General features: G+C 35.1%; 1 protein-coding gene across 8 annotated transcripts in view; it reads left to right on the plus strand.

Moving 5' to 3' along the window:
• The window catches only part of BRIP1 (BRCA1 interacting DNA helicase 1), a 209,870-nt gene that overhangs the window by 166,649 nt on the left and 15,566 nt on the right, over positions 1–27,655 (plus strand). For 7 of the 8 annotated variants that reach the window (XM_082439919.1, XM_082439926.1, XM_082439921.1 and 4 more), the window contains 2 exons: positions 10,464–10,538; positions 13,688–13,800. In XM_082439919.1, the coding sequence (XP_082296045.1) occupies positions 10,464–10,538; positions 13,688–13,800 (188 nt within the window). The remainder of the gene's footprint in view (positions 1–10,463; positions 10,539–13,687; positions 13,801–27,655) is intronic. The other variant, XM_082439925.1, reaches the window with a different exon arrangement.

Raw genomic sequence — 27,655 nt, forward strand, 5'->3', positions numbered from 1 at the left:
GCTGAATTGTCAGAAATTATTTTTTTAATATTACCTAATATTTCCTATGGTGCCATATTATTCACTATACTACTTTAAAAAGCATATTCTATGACGCTTAAAGGAAAGTTTACTTTATATTCAAGTTATAAAGTTTTAATTTAGAAATTTTACAGGTTCTTTTGAGGGGATATAAAATAAAATGTCTTATATACCAATTTGAAAGCTACTTGTCAGAAGTGTACTTATATATATATATGTCAGAAGGTTAATAGTATTATAGAGTGTTTTGAAGAGATTTTGTTTTCTCTTAAGTAGTTTTACAACTTCTTAAAACTGTAAATTGTTAATTTATCTTGAAAGTCTGAAATTTTTTCAAGAAAATAACTTTATACCTTTGATTAGGCTTATACTACAAAAATATACTATTTAATAAATACTTGCCCAGGAATACCACATAGGGGATCTTTAAAAGCTGACTGACTGAAAAGAACAATTCCTACTGTTTCACATTGGATTAACTAGTTGCTAGGAATTATAGTCAATTTGTGAATTTACAATGCTAGCAGTTTGTTATGTGAATAAATTGTTGTCATTAAATTTGAGAACCATTTTTTATTTTAATTAAATTTTAATACTCATTCCATTTTTAAATAGGAGAAAGCCACAATAGAATTGACTTACCTAAGATCTCACTCAGAGAAGCTGTAGGGTGTCCTGACTCTGGGGTTTTTACTCTTAAGAGAGCAAGCTCTGGAGACAGACAGACTAGATTCAAATCCCAGCTTTACTACTTACATACTGGGTCACCTTCCACATGTCACTTAATTTTTTTAAACTTATTTTTCTGATCTGTAAAATGAGGCAACAGTACCTACTTTTTAAGATTGTTATGAGGATTAAATGAGATAATAACACCTATTAAGCACTGCACTGTGCATGGAATGTTATAGCAGCTAGACAGATATTGTTATCATTTATTATTAAGATCTTTGGTTCCCCACTTTTACAATTTTGACTTTCTGATTAGCTAACTCATTATCAATTTCTATTCTTGGTTTAGAAATTATTTCTTTAACATGGCTTGAGCCAAGTTTATCTTCTTCCTTAAACATACTTTTCTTTTTGTCTTCTCTTGGTGGGTTACTGGATTCCTTCTCTCAGTGGCTGGAAACTTTGGAGTCATTTTTGACTTTTCCCCCTTTAATAAACCCAGATCTACTTTGTCACTTAAGTTCTGTAACTCCACAATGTGTTATGAACTTTTCCATTCCCTTTGGCTTTCCAGGTAAGGCCCTCATTACTCTTGTATCAAATTCATAGCATGTCTTCATTTCTCAACTCCTCTTACTTTTATACACTGTAATCAAAGTTAATATTTTAACACTTATATTTACTTGATGGCCATTTGTACTCATTCATTTCTGTTCTTGTAATCTCTTGCTGGGCAGAAAATATTTTCAACTTGTCTTTGTATTCCTAGTGCGTATCACAGATACCTTACACACAGCCAAAACTATAAATATTGAATGGAATTAGTATTTTTTTTAAGTTACCAAAAATTTCTTCTTTTCATTATATCAATTTTTATACTTTAAATGCATATTTTTAATGTTTCTATAGCATTCTTTTTTATTTAGTTTCTTTTTTTAAGCTTTATTGAGGCATAATTGACTCTATAGCATTCTTGAGAGCAGCTTAAAACATAACTCCCTTTTTTCATTCAGTTAGTGTATGAAAAATGTGAAATCATAATACATAATTTTCTTTCACTCAAAACTTGCATTTTCTAACACAACATTGTAAATTAACTATACTTCAGTAAAAAAAAAAAACAACTCATTTTTTACAGGAGAGCATTTTACAGGAAAAAGCTCATTAACTTATATATTTGAATAGGTCAATCTGATTTGTGTATACCATACATTCTGACCTTGTATAAAAGTAGTTCACTTTTGAGATGATGTAATTTTAAAGATTTTTATGAAGACCAGATGAAGGCTGGGTATGTGGTACCCTTTGGTGTGACATTTCTTTTAATAGGAATGTAGTTTTATGCCCTGTAATTAATTATGAGTCTTTTTGAAAGGGATATGATTATAATATCAAACTCAAGGACTAGATAGCAGAATTTATTATGATTTCTGTTCCAGAAAAGAAGCAGAAGTTTAATTTAACACAGTCTCTGTGTGTTATTACCTAGATAGAAAATGAACGTAGATTTGGTCACTTGGAAAAGTGAGAAATTCTTGATGTCCTTTAACAGTGGAGCATTTGAGTCAATAAATATTGTATCAAATGCATTAGCACTGTTTCAACTCTGATATTTAAATTTGTCTAGACCATCACTGACTGCTATTTATTTATTTATTTATTTAATTTTTGGCTGTGTTGGGTCTTCATTGCTGTGCATGGGCTTTCTCTAGTTGCGGCGAGCGGGGCTACTCTTCGTTGCAGTGCGTGGGCTTCTCATTGCAGTGGCTTCTCTTGTTGCAGAGCACGGGCTCTAAGCACGCGGGCTTCAGTAGTTGTGGCTCATGGGCTCTAGGGCGCAGGCTCAGTAGTTGTGGCGCATGGGCTTAGTCGCTCTGAGGCATGTGGGATCTTCCCAGACCAGGGCTTGAACATGTGTCCCCTGCACTGGCAGGCGGATTCTTAACCACTGTGCCACCAGGGAAGTCCCTCTGACTGCTTTTTTATGCTTTGATTCTTTTACACCAACCAGTGTCTTTGGTGTGTATGAAGTTATTTTGCTCCAGTTGATGTTTCATTATTTCTATTGCTCTGTCTTAAGATTTACTGACTAATTCTTCTGCTTTCTCCAATATGCTGTTAAACCCATCCAATGAATTTTTTTTAAGTTATTGTGTTTTTCAGTTGTAGAATTTCTATTTGGGTCTTTTTTGTATTTCCATTTCTCTGCTGAGATTCTCCAAAGTTCAGTCGTTAAACCATATGTTTTTAAGTTATTTAAATATATTTATAACAGCTACTTTAAAGTCTTTGTCTGCTAATTCCAATAGCTGAGCCCTTTCTAGATTGGTTTCTATTGACTGCCTGTTTTTCCTTGATTATGGATCGTCTTTCTAGTAATTTCTATTGTATAGAAATTATACAATACAATTTCTATTGTATAGAAACAAAAATATACTTTTGTTTTTGTAGGCAGTTCAATTAGTAGGTAATCATCTTGAACTTATATGGACACGATTTGACAATATATTAGGGGAGATCTGGGAAAAGCTCAAAGTACAGTCTTTAAATTCTGTTTCCCCTGTGGTTCTTGTTAGAGTTTGGTTTAAGTCTTTTGGGGGGCTAGTTTAAAATTGGTATTGCTTTATATTGTGGTCCTTATTCCTAACATGACACCTGGCCATTTGTATTGTGTGTTTGTGTTTTACTTAATTTTTTATTTAAAATATATATCTTGGCTAAATTTCTATGTCAAAACATATAGATCTATTTCTTTCTATATAATAGCCCAATATTTATCTCAGAATAATTGTAGTATATTTCATTGATCCACTTGATGTACATTTAGGTTGTTTCTTAATTTTCTTCAATACAAAGATGCAATGAATATTCTCGTACATATTATCTATCTGTACTTATTGGAAAATATAAATACATTTGGTAAATATTTGTCAGTATTCTACAGACAAAAACAATGGAAATGTTAAATTCGCATTTCTTGGTTTACTAGTAAAGTTGAGCATCTTTTCATGTGGGTTACCAGCCATTTATCATTCATCTTTGATGACTTGCTTTCTCACAGATTATTTACTTCTAGCAGTTAGATTTTGTCATTGATTGTGTATGAGTTCATTGTGTATTAGTTAACAGAACTTTTTCTCCAGGTTTTCATTTGGCTTTCAATGTTATTTATGGTATTTTGAGGCCATGAAAGGTTTTTACTAGGGAAATAAGAGGTCCATCTTTCCAAAACCAGGATCAAGGCCAGCAGAAAGTTTGCCACAACACTGTATGGACCTCTTCCCCCCCGCCCCCCAATTTCTTTGAGATATAATTGACAAATAAAAATTCCATATATTTAAGGTGTAAAATGTGGTGACAATATATTGTAAAATTACTGTAATCAGGTTAATTAACACAACCATCACCTCACATAGTTACCATTTTTTCAGCGTATGATGAGAACACTTAAGGTCTTAGCATATGTCAAGTATACAATACATTACTATTGAGTATAGTCACCATGCTATACATTCAAATCCCAGAACTTACTCATCTTATAACCAAAAGTCACTGATAATTTATACTCTTTAACCAGTATCTCCCCATTTCCTCCACCCCTCACCTACTGCCAACCACCGTTGTACTCTTGGGTTCAATGTGTTTAACAGTTTTAGATGCCATGTATAAGTGAGGTCATGGCTGTGTTTCTCTGTCTGGCTTATTTCACTTAGTATAATATACTCCAGGTTCATCCATGTGGTTGCAAATGGCAGGATTTCCTTTTTATGCCTGAATAATATTCCATTATATATACGCATGCGTGTGTGTGTGTGTATGTGTATATATATTTTACATTTTCTTTACCCATTCATTCATTCATCAATACTACAGGTTGTTTTCATATATTGCCAATGTGAAGAATGTTGCAATGAACATAAAACTACACACATCTCTTCAAGACAGTGATTTTATTTCTTTTAGATATATACCCAGCAGTGGGATTGCTGGATTATATGGTAGTTCTATTTTTAATTCTTTGGGGAACGTCCATACCATTTTCCATAATGGCTATACCAATTTACGTTCCCACCAACAGTGTATAAGTGTTCCTTTTACTCCATACCCTTGCGGACACTTGTCATCTCTTGTCTTTTTGATAATGGCCATCCTAACAAGTATTAGGTGATATCTCATTGTTGTTTTAATTTGCATTTCCCTGATGATTAGTGATGTTAAACACCTTTTCATATACCCATTGGCCATTTGTAATGTCTTCTTTGAAAAAATGTCTATTCAGGACTTCTGCTCATTTTTTTTTTTTTAGTTGTTTTGTTTGTTTTTTTATACTGCAGGTTCTTATTAGGCATCAATTTTATACACATCAGTGTATACATGTCAATCCCAATCGCCCAATTCAGCACACCACCATCCCCACCCCACCGCAGTTTTCCCCCCTTGGTGTCCATATGTCCATTCTCTACATCTGTGTCTCAACTTCTGCCCTGCAAACCGGCTCATCTGTACCATTTTTCTAGGTTCCACATACATGCATTAATATACGATATTTGTTTTTCTCTTTCTGACTTACTTCACTCTGTATGACAGTCTCTAGATCCATCCACTTCTCAACAAATGACTCAATTTCGTTCCTTTTTATGGCTGAGTAATATTCCATTGTATATATGTACCACATCTTCTTTATCCATTCGTCTGTTGATGGGCATTTAGGTTGCTTCCATGACCTGGCTATTGTAAATAGTGCTGCAATGAACATTCGGGTGCATGTGTCTTTTTGAATTACGGTTTTCTCTGGGTATATGCCCAGTAGTGGGATTGCTGGGTCATATGGTAATTCTATTTTTAGTTTTTTAAGGAACCTCCATATTGTTCTCCATAGTGGCTGTATCAATTTACATTCCCACCAACAGTGCAAGAGGGTTCCCTTTTCTCCACACCCTCTCCAGCATTTGTTGTTTGTAGATTTTCTGATGATGCCCATTCTAACAGGCGTGAGGTGATACCTCATTGTAGTTTTGATTTGCATTTCTCTAATGATTAGTGATGTTGAGCATCTTTTCATGTGCTTCGTGGCCGTCTGTATGTCTTCTTTGGAGAAATGTCTATTTAGGTCTTCTGCCCATTTTTGGATTGGGGTGTTTGTTTCTTTAATATTGAGCTGAATGAGCTGTTTATATATTTTGGAGATTAATCCTTTGTCCGTTGATTCGTTTGCAAATATTTTCTCCCATTCTGAGGGCTGTCTTTTCGTCTTGTTTATGGTTTCCTTTGCTGTTCAAAAGCTTTGAAGTTTCATTAGGTCCCATTTGTTTATTTTTATTTTTATTTCCATTACTCTAGGAGGTGGATCAAAAAAGATCTTGCTGTGATTTATGTCAAAGAGTGTTCTTCCTATGTTTTCCTCTAAGAGTTTTATAGTGTCCAGTCTTATATTTAGGTCTCTAATCCATTTTGAGCTTATTTTTGTGTATGGTGTTAGGGAGTATTCTAATTTCATTCTTTTACATGTAGCTGTCCAGTTTTCCCAGCACCACTTATTGAAGAGACTCTCTTTTCTCCATTGTATATCTTTGCCTCCTTTGTCATAGATTAGTTGACCATAGGTATGTGGGTTAATCTCTGGGCTTTCTATCTTGTTCCATTGATCTATGTTTCTGTTTTTGTGCCAGTACCATATTGTCTTGATTACTGTAGCTTTGTAGTATACTCTGAAGTCAGGGAGTCTGATTCCTCCAGCTCCATTTTTTTGCCTCAAGACTGCTTTGGCTATTCGGGGTCTTTTGTGTCTCCATACAAATTTTAAGATGATTTGTTCTAGCTCCGTAAAAAATGCCATTGGTAATTTGATAGGGATTGCATTGAATCTGTATATTGCTTTGGGTAGTATACTCATTTTCACAATGTTGATTCTTCCAATCCAAGAACATGGTATATCTCTCCATCTGTTGGTATATCATCTTTAATTTCTTTCATCAGTGTCTTATAGTTTTCTGCATACAGGTCTTTTGTCTCCCTAGGTAGGTTTATTCCTAGGTATTTTATTCTTTTTGTTGCAATGGTAAATGGGAGTGTTTCCATAGTTTCTCTTTCAGATTTTTCATCATTAGTGTATAGGAATGCAAGAGATTTCTGTGCATTAATTTTGTATCCTGCAACTTTACCATATTCATTAATTAGCTCTGGCAGTTTTCTGGTGGCAGTTTTAGGATTCTCTATGTATAGTATCATATCATCCGCAAACAGTGACAGTTTTACTTCTTCTTTTCCAATTTGTATTCCTTTTATTTCTTTTTCTTCTCTGATTGCCGTGGCTAGGACTTCCAGAACTATGTTGAATAATAGTGGTGAGAGTGGACATCCTTGTCTCGTTCCTGATCTTAGAGGAAATGCTTTCAGTCTTTCACCATTGAGAATGATGTTTGCTGTGGGTTTGTCATATATGGCCTTTATTATGTTGAGGTAGGTTCCCTCTATGCCCACTTTCTGGAGAGTTTTTATCATAAATGGGTGTTGAATTTTGTCAAAAGCTTTTTCTGCATCTACTGAGATGATCATATGGTTTTTATTCTTCAATTTGTTAATATGGTGTATCACATTGATTGATTTGCGTATATTGAAGAATCCTTGCATCCCTGGGATAAATCCCACTTGATCGTGGTGTATGATCCTTTTAATGTGTTGTTGGATTCTGTTTGCTAGTATTTTGTTGAGGATTTTTGCATCTATATTCATGAGTGATATTGGTCTGTAATTTTCTTTTTTTGTAGTGTCTTTGTCTGGTTTTGGTATCAGGGTAATGGTGGCCTCATAGAATGAGTTTGGGAGTGTTCCTTCCTCTGCAATTTTTTAGAAGAGTTTGAGAAGGATAGGTGTTAGCTCTTCTCTAAATGTTTGATAGAATTCACCTGTGAAGCCATCTGGTCCTGGACTTTTGTTTGTTGGAAGATTTTTAATCACAGTTTCAATTTCATTACTTGTGATTGGTCTGTTCATATTTTCTGTTTTTTCCTGGTTCAGTCTTGGAAGGTTATACCTTTCTAAAAATTTGTCCACTTCTTCCAGGTTGTCCATTTTATTGGCATAAAGTTGCTTGTAATAGTCTCTTAGGATGCTTTGTATTTCTGCGGTGTCTGTTGTAACTCCTCCTTTTTCATTTCTGATTTTATTGATTTGAGTCCTCTCCCTCTTTTTCTTGATGAGTCTGGCTAATGGCTTATCAATTTTGTTTATCTTCTCAAAGAACCAGCTTTTAGTTTTATTGATCTTTGCTATTGTTTTCTTTGTTTCTATTTCATTTATTTCCGCTCTGATCTTTATGATTTCTTTCCTTCTGCTAACTTTGGGTTTTGTTTGTTCTTCTTTCTCTGGTTTCTTTAGGCGTAAGGTTAGATTGTTTACTTGAGATTTTTCTTGTTTCTTTAGGTAGGCTTGTATAGCTATAAACTTCCCTCTTAGAACTGCTTTCGCTGCATCCCATAGGTTTTGGGTCGTCGTGTTTTCATTGTCATTTGTCTCTAGGTATTTTTTTATTTCCTCTTTGATTTCTTCAGTGATCTCTTGGTTATTTAGTAACGTATTGTTTAGCCTCCATGTGTTTGTCTTTTTTACGTTTTTTTCCGTGTAATTCATTTCTAATCTCATAGTGTTGTGGTCAGAAAAGATGCTTGATATGATTTCAATTTTCTTAAATTTACTGAGGCTTGATTTGTGACCCAAGATGTGATCTATCCTGGAGAATGTTCCGTGCGCACTTGAGAAGAACGTGTAATCTGCTGTTTTTGGATGGAATGTCCTATATATAGCAATTAAATCTATCTGGTCTATTGTGTCATTTAAAGCTTCTGTTTCCTTATTTATTTTCATTTTGGATGATCTGTCCATTGGTGTAAGTGAGGTGTTAAAGTCCCCCACTATGATTGTGTTACTGTCAATTTCCTCTTTTATAGCTGTTAGCAGTTGCCTTATGTATTGAGGTGCTCCTATGTTGGGTGCATATGTATTTATAATTGTTATATCCTCTTCTTGGATTGATCCCTTGATCATTATGTAGTGTCCTTCCTTGTCTCTTGTACCATTCTTTATTTTAAAGTCTATTTTATCTGATATGAGTATAGCTACTCCAGCTTTCTTTTGATTTCCATTTGCATGGAATATCTTTTTCCATCCCCTCACTTTCAGTCTGTATGTGTCCCTAGGTCTAAAGTGGGTCTCTTGTAGACAGCATATATATGGGTCTTGTTTTTGTATCCATTCAGCCAGTCTATGTCTTTTGGTTGGGGCATTTAATCCATTCACGTTTAAGGTAATTATCGATATGTATGTTCCTATGACCATTTTCTTAATTGTTTTGGGTTTGTTTTTGTAGGTCCTTTTCTTCTCTTGTGTTTCCCACTTAGAGAAGTTCCTTTAGCATTTGTTGTAGAGCTGGTCTGGTGGTGCTGAATTCTCGTAGTTTTTGCTTGTCCGTAAAGCTTTTGATTTCTCCATCAAATCTAAATGAGATCCTTTCCGGGTAGAGTAATCTTGGTTGTAGGTTCTTCCCTTTCATCACTTTAAGTATATCTTGCCACTCCCTTCTGGCTTGCAGAGTTTCTGCTGAGAAATCAGCTGTTAACCTTATGGGAGTTCCCTTGTATGTTATTTGTCATTTTTCCCTTGCTGCTTTCAATAATTTTTCTTTGTCTTTAATTTTTTCCACTTTGATTACTATGTGTCTCGGCGTGTTTCTCCTTGGGTTTATCCTGTATGGGACTCTCTGCGCTTCCTGGACTTGGGTGGCTATTTCCTTTCCCATGTTAGGGAAGTTTTCGACTATAATCTCTTCAAATATTTTCTCTGGTCCTTTCTCTCTCTCTTCTCCTTCTGGGACCCCTATAATGCGAATGTTGTTGCGTTTAATGTTGTCCCAGAGGTCTCTTAGGCTGTCTTCATTTCTTTTCATTCTTGTTTCTTTATTCTGTTCTGCAGCAGTGAATTCCACCATTCTGTCTTCCAGGTCACTTATCCGTTCTTCTGCCTCAGTTATTCTGCTATTGATTCCTTCTAGTGTAGTTTTCATTTCAGTTATTGTATTGGTCATCTCTGTTTGTTTGTTCTTTAATTCTTCTAGGTCTTTGTTAATCATTTCTTGCATCTTCTCAATCTTTGCCTCCATTCTTATTCCGAGGTCCTGGATCATCTTCACTATCATTATTCTGAATTCTTTTTCTGGAAGGTTGCTTATCTCCACTTCATTTAGTTGTTTTTCTGGGGGTTTTTCTTGTTCCTTCATCTGGTACATAGCCCTCTGCCTTTTCATCTTGTCTATCTTTCTGTAACTGTGGTTTTTGGTCCAGGCTGCAGGATTGTAGTTTTTCTTGCTTCTCTCTGCTCATTTTTTAATCAGGTTTTCTTTTGTTTTTTCCTTTTTTTTTTTTTTTGTGGGGCGGAGTGTTGGTTTTGCATGAGTTCCTTATATATTTTGGATATAAACCTCTTATCACGTTATGGTTCTCCTGTTCCATAGGTTGTCTTTTCATTTTGTTGATTGTTTCTTTTTCTGTGCAGAAGTGTTTTAGTTTAATGTAATCCCACTTGTTTATTTTTGCTTTTGTTGCCTGTGCTTTTGGTGTCATATCCAAAAAAATCATTGCTGAGACCAAGGAACTTTTTCCTGTTTTCTTCTAGGAGTGTTATGGTCTCAGAGCATACATTTAAATCTTTAATTCATTTAGAGTTGATTTTTATATATGGTATAAGATAAGAATCCAGTTTCATTCTTTGGCATGCAGATATCCAGTTTTCCCACCACCATTCCTAAAGAGACTATCTTTCCCCATTGTCTGTTCTTGGTGCCGTTGTCGAAGGTAAGTTAACCATATATGCATGGGTTTATTTCTGAATTCTCTCTTCTGTTCCATTGGCCTGAGTGTCTGATTTTATGCCAGTACTGTACTGTTTTGATTACTAAAGTTTTATAATATAGTTTGAAATCAGGAAATGTGTTGCCTCCAGCTTTGTTCTTCCTTCTTAACATTGCTCTGGCTATTCAGGATCTTTTGTGGTTCCATACAAATTTTAGAATTCTTTTTTCTATTTCTGTAAAAAATGTCACTTGGATTTTGATAGAGGTTTTACTGGATCTGTAGATCACTTTGGGTAATAAGGACATTTTAACAATACTAATTATTCCAATCCATAAACAGGAGCTTTCCTGTTTTATTTGTGTTTCTTCAATTTCTTTCATCAGTGTTTTTTAGTTTTTAGTGTAAAGATTTTTCACCTCCTTAGTTAACTTTATTCTAAAGTATTTTATTCTTTTTGATGCTATCGTAAATGGGATTGTTTTCCTAATTTCTTGGATAGTTTGTTGTTAGTGTGTAGGAACACAACTGATTTTTGTATCCTGCAACGTTACTGAATTCATTTATTAGTTCTAAGAGTTTTTTGGTGGCTCTTTAGGCTTTTCTACATATAAGATCATGTATCTGCAAACAAACAATTTTAGTTCTTCTTCTCTGTTTTGGATGCCTTTTATTACTTTTTCTTGCCTAATTGCTCTGGCTAAGACTTTTAATACCTTGTTGAAAAGAAGTGGTAAGAGTGGGCATCTCTGTCTCATTCCTGACCTTAGAGGAAAAGCTTTTAGCTCTTCACTATTAAGTGTGATGTTTCTGTGGGCTTGTCTATATGGCCTTTAGTATATGGAGGTATGTTTCCTCTATGCCTAATTTTTGAGAATTTTTATCACGAAAGGATGTTGAATTTTGTCAAGTGCTTTTTCTGCATCTATTGAGATAATATGATTTTTATCCTTCATTTTGTTATAGTGGTGTATCACATTTATTGATTTATGTATGTTGAACCAATGTGTATTTCAGGGATAAATCCCACTTGATCGTGGTGTATGATCCTTTTACTGTGCTGTTGAATTCAGTTTTGTTGTTGTTGTTGTTACTGAGGATTTTTGCCACTATGTTTATCAGGATATTGGCCTGTAATTTTCTCTTTTTAAAGTCCCTACATGGCTTTGTTATGAGAATAATGCTGACCTCTTAAAACGAGTTTGGAAGTGTTCCCTCCTCTTCAGTATTTCAGAAGCATTTGAGAAGAACTGGTGTCAATTCTTCCTTAAATGCTTAGTAGAATTTCAGTCTCACCAATGAAATTATCTGGTCCTGAGCTTTTCTTTCTTTGGGAGGTTTTTGATTACTGCTTTAATATCATTACTTGTTATAGGTCTGTTCAGATATTTTATATCTTTATGATTATTCTTGGTAGGTTGATTGTTTCTAGGAATTTATCCGTTTCTTCTAAGTTATCCATTTTTTTCACATATAATTGTTCATAGTAGTCTCTTAGGATTCATTGTATTTCTGTAGTATCAGCTGTAATCTATGCTTTCATTTGTAATTTTATTTGAGTCCTTTTTTTTTGCTTAATTAATTAGCAAAAGTTTATCAGTTTTATTTATCTTTAAAAAAACAACTCTTAGTTTCATTGATTTTTTTTTTTGTCATTTTTTCTGGTCTGTTTCATATATTTTTGCTCTCATCTTAGTAGTTTCCTTCCTTCTGCTGCTTGTTCTTTTTTCTAGTTTCTTAAGATGTAAAGTTATGTTGTTTATCTGAAATCTTTGTTTTTTCTTAATGTAGGCATTTTTTGCTATAAACTTCTCTCTTAGAACTGCTTTTGTTACATCCCATAGTTTTGGTTTGTTGTGTTTCCATTTTCATTTGTATTGAGATACTTTTTAAAAAATATTTATTTATTTTATTTTTGGCTGCGTCGGGTCTTAGTTGTGGCACATGGGATCTTCCTTGCGGCATGTGGGATCTTTCATTGCAGCATGCGGTCTCTTCATTGCGGCACTCGTGCTTCTCTCTCTAGTTGCAGTGCGTGGGCTCCAGAGCACATGGGCTCTGTAGTTGCAGCATGGGCTCTCTAGTTGCAGCATGGGCTCTCTAGTTGCGGGCGCATACTCAGTAGTTGCGGCACGCGGGCTCAGTTGCCCTGTGGCATGTGGGATCTTAGTTCCCCAATCAGGTATCGAACCCATGTCACCTGCATTGGAAGGCGAATTCTCAACCACTGGACCACCAGGGATGTCCCTCAAGATACTATTTGATTTCTCTCTTGATTTCTTCTTTGACCCATTGGTTGTTCGGGTGCATGTTCTTTAATTTCCATGTATTTGTGAATATTTCAATTTTCCTCATGTTATTAATTTCTAATTTCTTACCATTGTGGTTGGAAAAGATACTTGATGTAATTTCAGTCTTAAATTTCTTAAGACTTATTTTGTGGCCCAACATATCTATCTTGGAGAATGTTCTATGTGCACTTGAGAAGAGAAGAATGTGTATTCTATGCTGTAGATTTAAACCAAATCATAACAATAATTAACATTAAATGTAAATGGTCTAAACATCCCAATTAAAAAACAGAGATTATCAGGCTGGAGAAACATAAAATAATGAACTATTGATGTATGTTTCAACATGAATGAATTCCAAAATCATTATGCTAAATGAAAAAAGACAGACACAAATGATTACATACTGTATAATAACATTTACATAGAATTCTAAAAAAGGCAAAACAGAAAGTAGACCATTGGTTGACCGGGTCAGCAATAAAGGAAATTGAAGAGGGATAGGAAGGAGTTTTTAGGTAGTGAAAATATTCTAAATTATGATTGTGGTGGTGGTTACATGACTATACATTTATTAAAATTTATCTACATGTACATTGAAAGTTTATGATTTTTGTCATATATAAATTATTTCTCAATAAAACTGATTGACATCACACAGCTAATTAATTAAGTTCATGTAGGCATTTAGGAAATGTAAAGATGAATAGAAATGTTTTAAATGAACTGAAAAAAGTTTAGTACTGAAAAACAAATCTTTCTACCCTAATTAAATGATACTCAAAATGTTAGAAGTTAATGAGTTTTTAAATGAGCTTTAATTATCTACTATATTTTTTTTTAATTTTTTTAAATTATTAGGTTGAACTAAAGCGACAATATAATGACCAGCATTCAAAATTAAGAGGTCTTTTACCAGGTCGTCAATGGTACGAAATTCAAGCATACAGGGCCTTAAACCAGGCCCTAGGTAGGTAAGTGGAGTGAAATTTAATGTAATATTACTGTAATGTTATCTCTGACCAGGACTATATGTAGAGCTAGTCTTGCAACTTTATTCCTTATAATAAATTTGATGGAATTTTATTTCACTAGAACCCTGGGAACTGGTATATTTTCAGTGATAGATGTCAGAAGTGAAAGTTGAAAGAGTCAATGGAATAAATGAAACCCAAAATAAAACTCGATATTTGCTAAAGTTTAAAGACTTATGATTGGTCAGTGAGTGTACAACAGAGTGCTTAGTAAATGTTTATAGAAGCTCACCACCAAACAATAAAATTTTATCTTGTGAACATCAGAACCTAAATGATGATTTTATGGGTAAAAAGCAAACCATTTAAGAAGAGTTAAAACAAACTGTGTTCATGCTACTAAAGAATTCACACCAACTAACAGTAATATTTAATTATAATACTCTTTTTTCTAAAGATTCTGGTCCATTAAGATTTGTGCTTTGTGGAACTAGTTTTTTTTTTTTTTTTTTTTTTGTAAATGGACCCAGAGAGATGCATTTCATTTATTTATTTTTTTTAATTGGGGTATAGTTGTTTTACAATGTTGTGTTAGTTTCTACTGTACAGCGAAGTGGAGTTCCCTGAGATGCATTTCATTTAGAATGTTCAGTTCATGGAAGCATTCGACCAAGAACAAACAATAAATGTTTGTTGTCTAGATGTTTTCAGGCAACAATTTTTTTCTTCTTGGAAACAGAAAACAAAACACAAAACTCCACCTGCTTCCTTGAACTGCATGTCAACTGATTTCAAAATCCTTGATTACTCCCATTTGCTTCAAATATGGTCCCTTAATCATTCTCCCTTACTCACCAATGGCTTCAGCAACTGCTTTGCTGTCTAACTGTCCACCATATGCCCTGACATAATTTATTGTGATTTCAACATCCACTTTTGACACTTCTCAGGTTCTTGATGTTTTTAGCTCCAATTATTCTTAAGCTCTCAACCCCACCTGAGCCATGCAATTGATGGCCATACCTGTCAAGATGAAAGACTGCACTGAACTATTGAAACAAGAGGGAAGGGGGCAGGACACAACTTTTGAAAGAATGACATAGCCTGAGGACATGACATAAACTGAGTAGAACCAAATGGGTCCAAGATGGCAGACAAGTCAACTTCCACTAGACCTTGAGCTTCAGTATATGCTCACTGTAACACATCAGCAAGCTAAATGACACACCCATAGGTGCCATGACAGGAACTAGTTTTTAAATCACCATTTTATACCATAATTTCACAGGACATCAACACTTTAAATTTATAAATACTATAAACACTATAATTATTAGATTATTTATAATCTAATTTAACATTTTATGTTCTCTATTTGTGAAATTATAATTAGTTTAACCATATAGTAGTTTTCTCCTGTGAAGCTGTACAAATAAAATTCAGATAATTCAAATAGAAGAACACAGGTTAAGAGTAAAATCATGAAAATATGGCCATTTGACAGGTTTTCAGTTCAGCCAGAAGACCCACAGCTAACCATTATCTGCCCTAACCAATCTAGAAGTTGGACTTTTCTCAAGTGTCTTGTTTACTCACATTAGCTCATTTAAACATAAGCAGACCGGCTTGCATTTGAGTTCAGATTTACATATGCTGATGACATGACTGCAACAGCTGGATTTAAGTCCTAGAACACATCACCCACTCCCCTCCCCATCATTTCAGAATGATATTCTGCAGTTGTTTCTCTTCAAACTGAATGATTCAGTTCTCTGTTTAACCTACTGCCCTTCTCTGCCTAGAAATCCCACTGGTACTTGGCATCAGGTTTCACTGGAAATTGTTCTTGAAGCATTTCATCTACTTACTTTGTCTCTCCCTGTTGATTGACCTGTTTGTTTTATTTTAATATTCAGCAAATAGTTTCTAGGGGAGCCTGAATATTTGTTTTAAAATTCTTGCCTTTTAGTTCATTAGGCTTAATTTCAGGAAAATAAATATTTTTACCTCAGTTGATTATTTTTTCTCTTAATGCCTTGAATTTTAAGAAACCATTTGAAGCAAAAGTACATTTGTATCCTATTTTGTTATTTATAAACCTTTTCTACATATATTAAACAGGTTGTGAAAGACGAAATTTCTTGTCTGATGTCACATAGCTACTAAATGCACCTTCATGTCTTGACACCACCTACATTTAAAACCTTAAGACTTGCTTTTTCATCCTTATGCCTACCTGTATCCAGTAAAATTCTCACTATTAAATATAAACATCTCACTATTAAACTGTTAAATGTACCATATCCTTTCATTATTCTTTGCCTTGGCATACAAGTTACCATACAATTCATTTGGCAAGCTTACCAATCAAAACCTAGTTGAAAAGGTCATGTCCTTTATGAAGACTTTTTTTATTTCTCCAACTAGAGTTATTTACTCCTTAGGAAACCCATAGCACTTTATACTTATCTCTATTATAGCATATATCTCATTGTATTGGAGTAGCCTGTTTATCTGTCTCCTTCCCTAAACATGTATTAGACATTTTTACATTCTCAGCAACCCGCTGTGCCTCATCTTGGGACATAGATGCACAATAAGTACTTGTTGAATTAGTGAAAAATGCCAGGTTCAGTGCTTTTCCAGCTATAGCATATTGGCCAGAGAGCTTCTAGAGCTTCAAAACATACTTTTCAAGAATTTCAGAAAAAGCATGTGTTTATAATATTGATGTAGAATACTATAGTTTCAGTGTTTTATTAATTAAAAAGTGGATAGCCGAACTGTCATTGTACTGATTTTCAGGGAAACAGTATCAACAAGTAGCAACTTATTCCAAAGAAATATCCACTAAAAAAAATCAAGTGAATGTTTTACATCACTTGATAAAACTCATAATGTGTATTGATTGACATAAAAGGTGCTTATACTAATGCACTGTTCTTATAAGGGATATGTCTAGAAGGACTAAAGTAAGCAGAAACAAATTGAGTTTAAAAAAATGTTATCTTTTTTTAAGCCCACATGGGACTATTAGAGTATTTGAAGTAATGTAAGTCCATAAAATGTAATAACAGCTTTCAGGAATGTACCAGGTGGTTTTGTGACCAGGTTACAACTGCACTATAAGTTTCCTAAAGGGTCTGCTTTACTAAAGTATAATCTTTGTCTCAAGTGGGCATAATTCATTTGAGCAAGGCAGTATGAAAACAATGGAAAAAAGAGAAGGTGAAACCTTTTTCTCTGAACTGTTTTGTTAACTTAAATGCCTTTCTGCCATAGGACACTTTAAACATAAACCAAAATAGAATAGCACCCTGACTTTGCATTGATTTTCAACACTGTTATATGATATTGGCAATATACATCTTCCTATCCTGCCCAATTTTATGGTTGTTCTGATGCCTCAGAACCTATGGATTACTTTAAAATATCACACAAGAACGTCATATAAAATTTAGATTTTTAATGTCCCTATGGAATAATCAAACCTTTATGTTAATTTTCACCCCCTCTCAAAATCCCATGATAGTTAAGGAATAAAAATGTCAAACCTATAAAGTTGAAAAGAGTGGGAGAAGAGACAATGACAGATGAGCTGTCAATAAATTTTGAACACTGGAAAACAGATAACAATTGAATGACTTAGCAGGCAAGAGAAAGCTGAAATTTAAATCTGTAATCATGAAAGCTAACAAGATCTTCCAGATTCAAGCATGGAAAAGCTTAGGACTTGGGGGTACTCTAAAGTGTTGGTTAAAGTACTGTTAAACTAAAGAGGATTGGTTACAAGTTAGTATATGTAGTAGTTAGACAGTCCCCTCCCCCACCCAGGTTTACTCTCTGGATAGAATGAACTAGAGCATCTATATATTCTTTAACTACAGTTACAGCTAAGGATGTGTTAAAGATGGGGGGTAAGAAAAGTCTACCTACTGAATGTGAGAGCTCCATTCTCTTTTTCTCAGCTCTGAGTAGGCTGAAAATCAATCTTATATCTTCACGGCAAGAAAGTACAGTGTTCCTGTCTAAGAAAACTGACCACCCCATGAATAAGGGCCTACAGATAGTAACAAAGTGGCCCTGTTTCTACCTTACTGCAAAGCCTTCCAGCCTATAAGTCCCACCCATGTACACAAGGCTACCAATCAGCACTTTAGTGCCTTACTCTTAAATAAGTGCATGGAGTCTTCACCAGATATTCAAAGAATGTCTGTAATATGAAAAACAGAGACCAAAACAATACCAACAAAACAAAAGCAGGGTGGAAGAACTTGTAGAAAACAGAAACAGTGCAATAGAAAAGAAGTTGGCAAACTTTTTCTGTAAAGGGCCAGACAAGTACATATTTTATGTTTTTCAGGCCACATACAGTCTGCATCCACATTCTTCTTTGTTTTTTCTTTAACCTTTAAAATGTAAATACCATTCCTAGATTGCAGGCTATACAAAAACATGATATGGATCAGATTTTTCCTGTGGACTATAGTTTGCCAACTGTTGGATAGAAGAAAACTTTAAAAAAATTTTATCAGTAATACCCATAGGGGGAGGTAAGATATTGCCTCCATAAAACAAGAACAGAAAATAAGAAAAAGCTCCTAGACATTAATATGGTAGCAACAAATTTTAAATGCAGAATTGGGCTTAGGAGAGAAAATTGAAATTTCCCACATCCAAAAATCATAGAGAAAGAAAATGGGAAAGAATAACTAGAAAATTAGAGGATCAGTATGCAGGAAACAACTTCTGATAAATAGGAGCTCCATATGAAGAGACTAGAGAAAATAGAGAAAGAAACATGTCAAAGAAATAATTCAAGAGAAATGCTCAGAATTGAAGGACATAGTTTCCTGATGAAAGCATCCACTCAAGCACCAGTAAAGGGGGAAAAGCTACAAAGCTCCTCACTATGCAGTTTCAAAGTACCCAAGGTAAAGAAAAGGTCCTGAAACCTTCCAGAGAGAAAAAGATAACTCTCATACAAAAGATATAGAATCAGTATTGAAACAGACTTCTTAAAAGCAACACTAGAAGCTGAAAGACAGTTGAAAATTATCTTCAATTATTTGAGGGAAATTTTTGACTTGCAATCTAAGTTCTTAGCAACCCAAATGATCAATAAACTGTAAGACAGACTAAAGCCTTCAGTATTCAGTATTAAAGGACCTAAAACATTTGCTTCAAATGCACACTTTCTCAGGATCCAACTGAAAGTTATTCTCCAACAAAGAAGAGAAAATTCAGAAAGAGGAATACCAAGGATGCAGGAAACCGGAGTTCCAACCCAGAAAAGTGAAATTCCCAAAACAACCAAGAAAGAAAGCTCTGGGATGAATCTGTGCAGCAGTCCTATAGTAGTTAGTCTAGATTGGTTTTTGAGGATGGAAGGTTTTGCCCATATTGAGAAAAATTCTTACAGCTGTGACAAAGTGGGAATTAATTAATGATAGAAACATAGAAAATTAGCAAAAAAGGAGAGAAGGGAGAGTTATTAACTCCAAGGCAGACAAAAACGTCTTGTATGGGAAAGGACATGTAATCATAGTGGATCATGTAATTCACCTTTAAATGGTAATCCACTGAATATTGATTTACAAAATAATTGTGATATAATGCTGCTAGAAGAATGTAGAGGTAGTGAAGTTATCAGTGATATGAGATAAACATCTTCTGTAGGAAGAGTCAGTAAATGATTTCTAATGGTTAAAAACCAGGAAATAGTAGTAGTATAAATGTTATTTAGAAATATGGAGGCAAATGACCACAAGAACTATAAAATATTTTCAATTAATTGTTTCTGAGATTGGGAATTGGAGATGTGGTGTGGGTAGGCAAAAGAAAATTCTGTTTTTATTAAAATTATTATACTATTTGACTTTTAAACTATCCTTATGTATTTGATTAAAAATTAAAATTTACAAGCTAAAATTAACTTTTTAAAGAGTATGGAGATTGGTTCAAGATGGGGGAGTAGAAGGACATGCTTTCATTTTTTCGAGGACACCGGAATCACAACTAACTGCTGAACAGTCATCAACAGGAAGACACTAGAACTCACCAGAAAAGATACCCCACATGCAAAGACAAAGAAGAGGCTGCAGTGAGACGGTAGGAGGGGCGCTATCACAATAAAATCAAATCCCATAACTGCTGGGTGGGTGACTCACAAACTGGAGAACACTTATACCACAGAAGTCCACCCACTGGAGTGAAGGTTCTGAGCCACACGTCAGACTTCCCAACCTGGGGGCCTGGCAATGGATGGAGGAATTCCTAGAGAATCAGACTTTGAAAGCTAGCGGGATTTGATTGCAGGACTTCGGCAGGACTGGGGGAAACAGAGACTCCACTCTTGGAGGGTACACACAAAGTAGTGTGCGCATCAGGACCCAGGGGAAGGAGCAGTGACCCAATAGGAGACTGAACCAGACCTCCTGCTAGTGTCGGAGGGTCTCCTGCAGAGGTGGGGGACAGCTGTGGCTCACCAAGGGACAAGGACACTGGCAGCAGAAGTTCTGGGAAGGACTCCTTGGCGTGAGCCTTCCCAGAGTCCGCCATTGGCCCCACCAAAGAGCCTGGGTAGGCTCCAGTGTTGGGTCGCCTCAGGCCAAACAACCAACAGGGAGGGAACTCAGCCCCACCCATCAGCAGACAAGGGGATTAAAGTTTTACTGAGCTCTGCCCACCAGAGCAACAGCCAGCTCTACCCACCACCAGTCCCTCCCATCAGGAAACTTGCACAAGCCTCTTAGATAGCCTCATCTACCAGAGGGCAGATAGCAGAAGCAAGAAGAACTACAGTCCTGCAGCCTGTGGAACAAAAACCACATTCACAGAAAGATAGACAAGATGAAAAGGCAGAGGGCTATGTACCAGATGAAGGAACAAGATAAAACCCCAGAAAAACAACTAAATGAAGTGGAGATAGGCAACCTTCCAGAAAAAGAATTCAGAATAATGATAGTGAAAACGATCCAGGACCTCGGAAAAAGAATGGAGGCAAAGATTGAGAAGATGCAAGAAATGTTTAACAAAGAACTAGAAGAATTAAAGAACAAACAAACAGAGATGACCAATACAATAACTGAAATGAAAAATACACTAGAAGGAATCAATTGCAAAATAACTGAGGCAGAAGAACGCATAAGTGACCTGGAAGACAGAATGGTGGAATTCACTGCTGCAGAACAGAATAAAGAAACAAGAATGAAAAGAAATGAAGACAGCCTAAGAGACCTCTGGGACAACATTAAACACACCAACATTCGCGTTATAGGGGTCCCAGAAGGAGAAGAGAGAGAGAAAGGACCAGAGAAAATATTTGAAGAGATTATAGTCGAAAACTTCCCTAACATGGGAAAGGAAATAGCCACCCAAGTCCAGGAAGCGCAGAGAGTCCCATACAGGATAAACCCAAGGATAAACACGCCGAGACACATAGTAATCAAATTGCAAAAATTAAAGACAAAGAAAAATTATTGAAAGCAGCAAGGGAAAAATGACATATAACATACAAGGAAAACCCCATAAGGTTAACAGCTGATTTCTCAGCAGAAACTCTACAAGCCAGAAGGGAGTGGCATGATATACTTAAAGTGATCAAAGGGAAGAACCTACAACCAAGATTACTCTACCCAGCAAGGATCTCATTCAGATTCGACAGAGAAATCAAAAGCTTTACAGACAAGCAAAAGCTAACAGAATTCAGTACCACCAAACCAGCTGTACAACAAATGCTAGAGGAACTTCTCTAAGAGGGAAACACAAGAGAAGAAAAGGACCTACAAAAACAAACCCAAAACAATTAAGAAAATGGTCATAGGAACATACATATCGATAACTACCTTAAATGTGAATGGATTAACTGCTCCAACCAAAAGACACAGGCTCACTGAATGGATATAAAAACAAGACCCATATATATGCTGTCTACAAGAGACCCACTTCAGACCTAGGGACACATACAGACTGAAAGTGAGGGGATGGAAAAAGATATTCCATGCAAATGGAAATCAAAAGAAAGCTGGAGTAGCAATACTCATATCAGATAAAATAGACTTTAAAATAAAGAATGTTACAAGAGACAAGGAAGGACACTACATAATGATCAAGGGATCAATCCAAGAAGAAAATATAACAATTATAAATATATATGCACCCAACATAGGAGCACCTCGATACATAAGGCAACTGCTAACAGCTCTAAAAGAGGAAATCGACAGTAACACAATAATAGTGGGGGACTTTAATACCTCACTTACACCAATGGACAGATCATCCAAACAGAAAATTAAAAAGGAAACACAAGCTTTAAATGGCACAGTAGACCAGATAGATTTAATTGATATTTATGGGACATTCCATCCAAAAACAGCAGATTACACTTTCTTCTCAAGTGAGCACGGAACATTCTCCAGGATAGATCACATCCTGGGTCACAAATCAAGCCTCAGTAAATTTAAGAAAAAAATCATATCAAGCATCTTTTCTGACCAAAACACTATAAGATTAGAAATCAATTACAGGGAAAAAACCGTAACAAACACAAACACATGGAGACTAAACAATACGTTACTAAATAACCAAGAGATCACTAAAGATATCAAAGAGGAAATCAAAAAATACCTAAAGACAAATGACAATGAAGACATGACGGTCCAAAACCTATGGGATGCAGCAAAAGCAGTTCTAAGAGGGAAGTTTATAGCTATACAAGCCTACCTCAAGAAACAAGAAAAATCTCAAATAAACAATCTAACATTACACTTAAAGGAACTAGAGAAAGAAGAACAAACAAAACCCAAAGTTAGCAGAAGGAAAAATATCATAAAAGAGCAGAAATAAATGAATTAGAAACAAAGAAAACAGTAGCAAAGATCAATAAAACTAAAAGCTGGTTCTTTGAAAAGATAAACAAAATTGATAAACCATTAGCCAGACTCATCAAGAAAAAGAGGGAGAGGACTGAAATCAATAAAATCAGAAATGAAAAAGGAGAAGTTAACAACAGACACTGCAGAAATACAAAGCATCCTAAGAAACTACTACAGGCTACTCTATGCCAATAAAGTGGACAACCTGGAAGAAATGGACAAATTCTTAGAAAGGTATAACCTGCCAAGGCTGAACCAGGAAGAATTAGAAAATATGAACAGACCAATCACAAGGAATGAAATTGAAACTGTGATTTAAAATCTTCCAACAAACAAAAGTCCAGGACCAGATGGCTTCACAGGTGAATTCTATCAAACATTTAGAGAAGAGCTAATACCCATTCTTCTCAAACTCTTCCATTCCAAAAAATTGCAGAGGAAGGAAAACTCCCAAACTCATTCTGTGAGGCAACCATCACCCTGATACCAAAACCAGACAAAGACACTACAAAAAAAGAAAATTACAGACCAATATCACTCATGAATATAGATGCAAAAATCCTCAACAAAATACTAGCAAACAGAATCTAACAACACATTAAAAGGATCATACACCATGATCAAGTGGGATTTATCCAAGAGATGCGAGGATTCTTCAGTATACGCAAATCAATCAATGTGATACACCATATTAACAAATTGAAGAATAAAAACATATTATCATCTCAGTAGATGCAGAAAAAGCTTTTCACAAAATTTAACACCCATTTATGATAAAAACTCTCCAGAAAGTGGGCACAGAGGGAACCTACCTCAACATAATAAAAGCCATATATGACAAACCCACAGCAAACATCATTCTCAATGGTGAAAAACAAAGTATTTCCTGTAAGATCAGGAACAAGACAAGGATGTCCACCCTCACCCCTATTATTCAACATAGTTTTGGAAGTCCTAGCCATGGCAATCAGAGAAGAAGAAGAAATAAAATGAATACAGTTTGGAAAAGAAGAAGTAAAACTCTCAGTGTTAGCAGATGACATGATACTATACATAGAGAATCCCAAAGATGCCACCAGAAAACTACTAGAGCTAATCAATGAATTTGGTAAAGTTGCAGGATACAAAATTAATGCACAGAAATCTCTTGCATTCCTATACACTAAAGATGAAAAATCTGAAAGGGAAATTAAGGAAACACTCCCATTTACCATTGCAACAAAAAGAATAAAATACCTAGGAATAAACCTACCTAGGGAGACAAAAGACCTGTATGCAGAAAACTATAAGACACTGGTGAAAGTAATTAAAGATGATACCAACAGATAGAGAGAGATACCGTGTTCTTCGATTGTAAGAATCAATATTGTGAAAATGACTATACTACCCAAAGCAATCTACAGATTCAATGAAATCCCTATTAAATTACCAATGGCATTTTTTACAGAACTAGAATAAAAAATCTTAAAATTTGTATGGAGACACAAAAGACCCCGAATAGCCAAAGCAGTCTTGAGGGGAAAAAACGGAGCTGGAGGAATCAGGCTCCCTGACTTCAGACTATACTACAAAGCTACAGTAATCAAGACAATATGGTACTTGCACCAAAAAATCGAAATATAGATCAATGGAACAGGATAGAACGCCCAGAGATAAACCCACACATCTATGGTCAACTAATGTATAACAAAGGAGGCAAGGATATAAAATGGAGAAAAGACAGTCTCTTCAATAAGTGGTGCTGGGAAAACTGGACAGCTACATGTAAAAGAATGAAATTAGAACACTCCCTAACACCATACACAAAAATAAACTCAAAATGGATTAGAGACCTAAATGTAAGACCAGGCACTATAAAACTCTTAGAGGAAAACATAGGAAGAACACTCTGACATAAATCACAGCAAGATATTTTTTGATCCATCTTCAGATTAATGGAAATAAAAATAAACAAATGGGACCTAATGAAACTTAAAAGCTTTTGCACAACAAAGGAGACCATAAACCGACAAAAAGACAACCCTCAGAATGGGAGACATATTTGCAAATGAATCATCAGACAAAGGATTAATCTCCAAAATATATAAACAGCTCATGCAGCTCAGTATTAAAAGAACAAACAACCAATCCAAAAATGGGTAGAAGACCCAAATAGACATTTCTCCATAGAAGACATACAGATGGCCAAGAAGCACATGAAAAGCTGCTCAACATCACTAATTATTAGAGAAATGCAAATCAAAACTACAATGAGGTATCACCTCACACCAGTTAGAATGGGCATCATCAGAAAATCTACAAACAACAAATGCTGGCAAGGGTGTGGAGAAAAGGGAACCCTCTTGCACTGTTGGTGGGAATGTAAATTGATACAGCCACTATGGAGAACAGTATGTAGGTTCCTTAAAACACTAAAAATAGAACTACCATATGACCCAGCAATCCCACTACTGGGCATATACCCAGAGAAAACCGTAATTCAAAAAGACACATACACCCCAATGTTCATTGCAGCACTATTTACAATAGCCAGGTCATGGAAGCAACCTAAATGCCCATTGACAGACGGATGCATAAAGAAGATGTGGTACATATATATAATGGAATATTACTCAGCCATAAGAAGGAAGGAAATTGGTCATTTGTAGAGACGTGGATGCATCTAGAGACTGTCATACAGAGTGTAGTAAGTCAGAAAGAGAAAAACAAATATCGTATATTAATGCATATATGTGGAACCCAGAAAATGGTACAGATGAACTGGTTTGCAGAGCAGAAACTGAGACACAGAAGTAGAGAACAAACATGGACACCAAGGGGGGAAAGCAGCAGGTGGTGGGGGTTGTGGTGTGATGGATTGGGAGATTGGGATTGACATGTATACACTGATGTGTATAAAATGGATGACAATAAGAAAATAAATAAACATTAAAAAAATAAAGAGTCTGGAGGTTTCAATTCTAGATAAGATGTAGTAAGTACATTCTGTACTGTCTTTAAAAGCTAGACAGAATTCATGGAGCAGCTATTTGAGTACCGTGAAAAGTGAATAATAGTAGACAGATTGCAGAAGAAGACCAGAATTCAAAATACCAATGAACTCGTTGGAATAACTATATTAATATCAGGACAAAGTAGAATTCAGAGGAAAGAAAATTATTGGGGTGTTAGAAGAAAAATTACATAATGATAAAAGGGTCAATTTATCAAAAAGACATAACAATCCTTAATGTGTATGCACCTAAAAATAGACCTTCAAAATACATGACACAAAAGCTGGCATCTGAATAGAGAAATAGACAAATCCACAAGCATGGTTGGAGACTTTAAAATTCCTTTCTCAGTAATAGATAGAAGTAGTAAACAGAAAACTAATAAAGAGAAGACTTGAACAATATTATTAACCAACTAGATTGAATTGACATTATAGAGCACTCCACCCAACAATAGCAGAATAAACACAAGGAATATGCACCAATTTAGACAATATCCTGGGTGATAAACTTAAATTTTTTTTTAAGGATTTGAAATCATAGTGTGTTCTTTGACCATGCTGCAAATAAACAAACTAGAAATCAATAACAGAAAGATAACATAAAAATGTCCAAGTACTTGGAAATTAAGAACATCTTTAAAAAATCCATAGGAAAAACAGGATGTGTTAGGAAAATTAGAAAATACTATGAACTCACCAGAAATGAAAATCATCATATCAAAATTTGTGGACCACAGCTATAGCAGAGCTCACTGGGAAATTTATATCATTAAATGTTTATTTTCAAAAACAAGAAAGATCTCTAATCAGTTATCTAAACTTCTACCTTAAGAAGCTAGAAAAGAAGAACAAAGTAAATGTAAAGCAAACAGAAAAAAGAAAAGAATATAAATCAATGAAACTAAAAAATCAATAAAATCCATTTTTAAAGCGATCAATTAAATCTACTGACTTATAGGTAAACTGACAAAAAAAAAGAGAAGCCACAAATTGCCAATATCTGGAATAAAAGAGGTGATATTACTACATATCTTGCAGACATTCAAAGTATAATATGGGGAAATTTTCACCTGTCTCAGAGCTCACTTAAGCAGTTGTTTAACTTCACAGCTTCCTGAGACAATGAATGAAAATTGGGACAAATAACAAACTAACTGAAAAGCTTAAAGAGAAAAGCTGGGAAGTGAGATGTCCATGGGGGCTTTAAAAGTTCCGACATATTCCTGAGACTCTAGTAGGAATGTTTAGGACTGTGCACATGACCCAGGGAAGTGCACATGCTCATAAGACCTGAGAAGGTCCTAAGCTCTCACCTCTGTGTGACCTTGAGGCTCTGCTGAAGCAGGAAGTGAAGACTAAGCTAGAGTTTTTGCCTGCCTGATCAAGGCTCACAAATGTATCCAAAAACACATGCAAAACCTCTTGGCAAAGAATGGGAGACTGTGGATTCCAGATGTTTAAGGAAATCTCTGTCTAATCATTAGCTGACCACTAAGCTGACCTAGCAATAGTCACACATGACAGAATACAGACTTTACAAAATGATTTCAGAAAAGTCACAACAACAACAGCAGCAGCAACAACAAAAATCCTTGGGGAGGGAGGAAGAATCTGATTTCTACAGTTGCCACATTACATTATTTAAAATGTACTCTTTTCAACAAAAATTATGACATGTGCAAAGAATATATTCCCCATACACAGGGGAGAAAGCAGTCAATAAGAATTATCCCTAAGGGAGTCCAGATGTTGTAGTTAGTATATAAAGCTATTTTAAATATGATCAAGGAACTAAGGAAATTATGTCTAAAGAGCTATAGGAAACTATGAGAATGATGTTTCACCAGATGGAGAATATCAATAGTTAGATAGAATTTTTTTAAAAAAGAACCTAATGGAAATTTTGGAGTTGAAACGTACAATAAATGAAATGAAAAATTTATTAGAGGGGCTCAACAGCAGTTTTGAGCAGGAAGAAGAAAGA

The sequence above is a fragment of the Balaenoptera physalus genome (genome assembly GCF_965194825.1).
Source record: "Balaenoptera physalus genome assembly, chromosome: 20".
In the NCBI taxonomy this organism is placed as follows: Eukaryota; Metazoa; Chordata; class Mammalia; order Artiodactyla; family Balaenopteridae; genus Balaenoptera; species Balaenoptera physalus.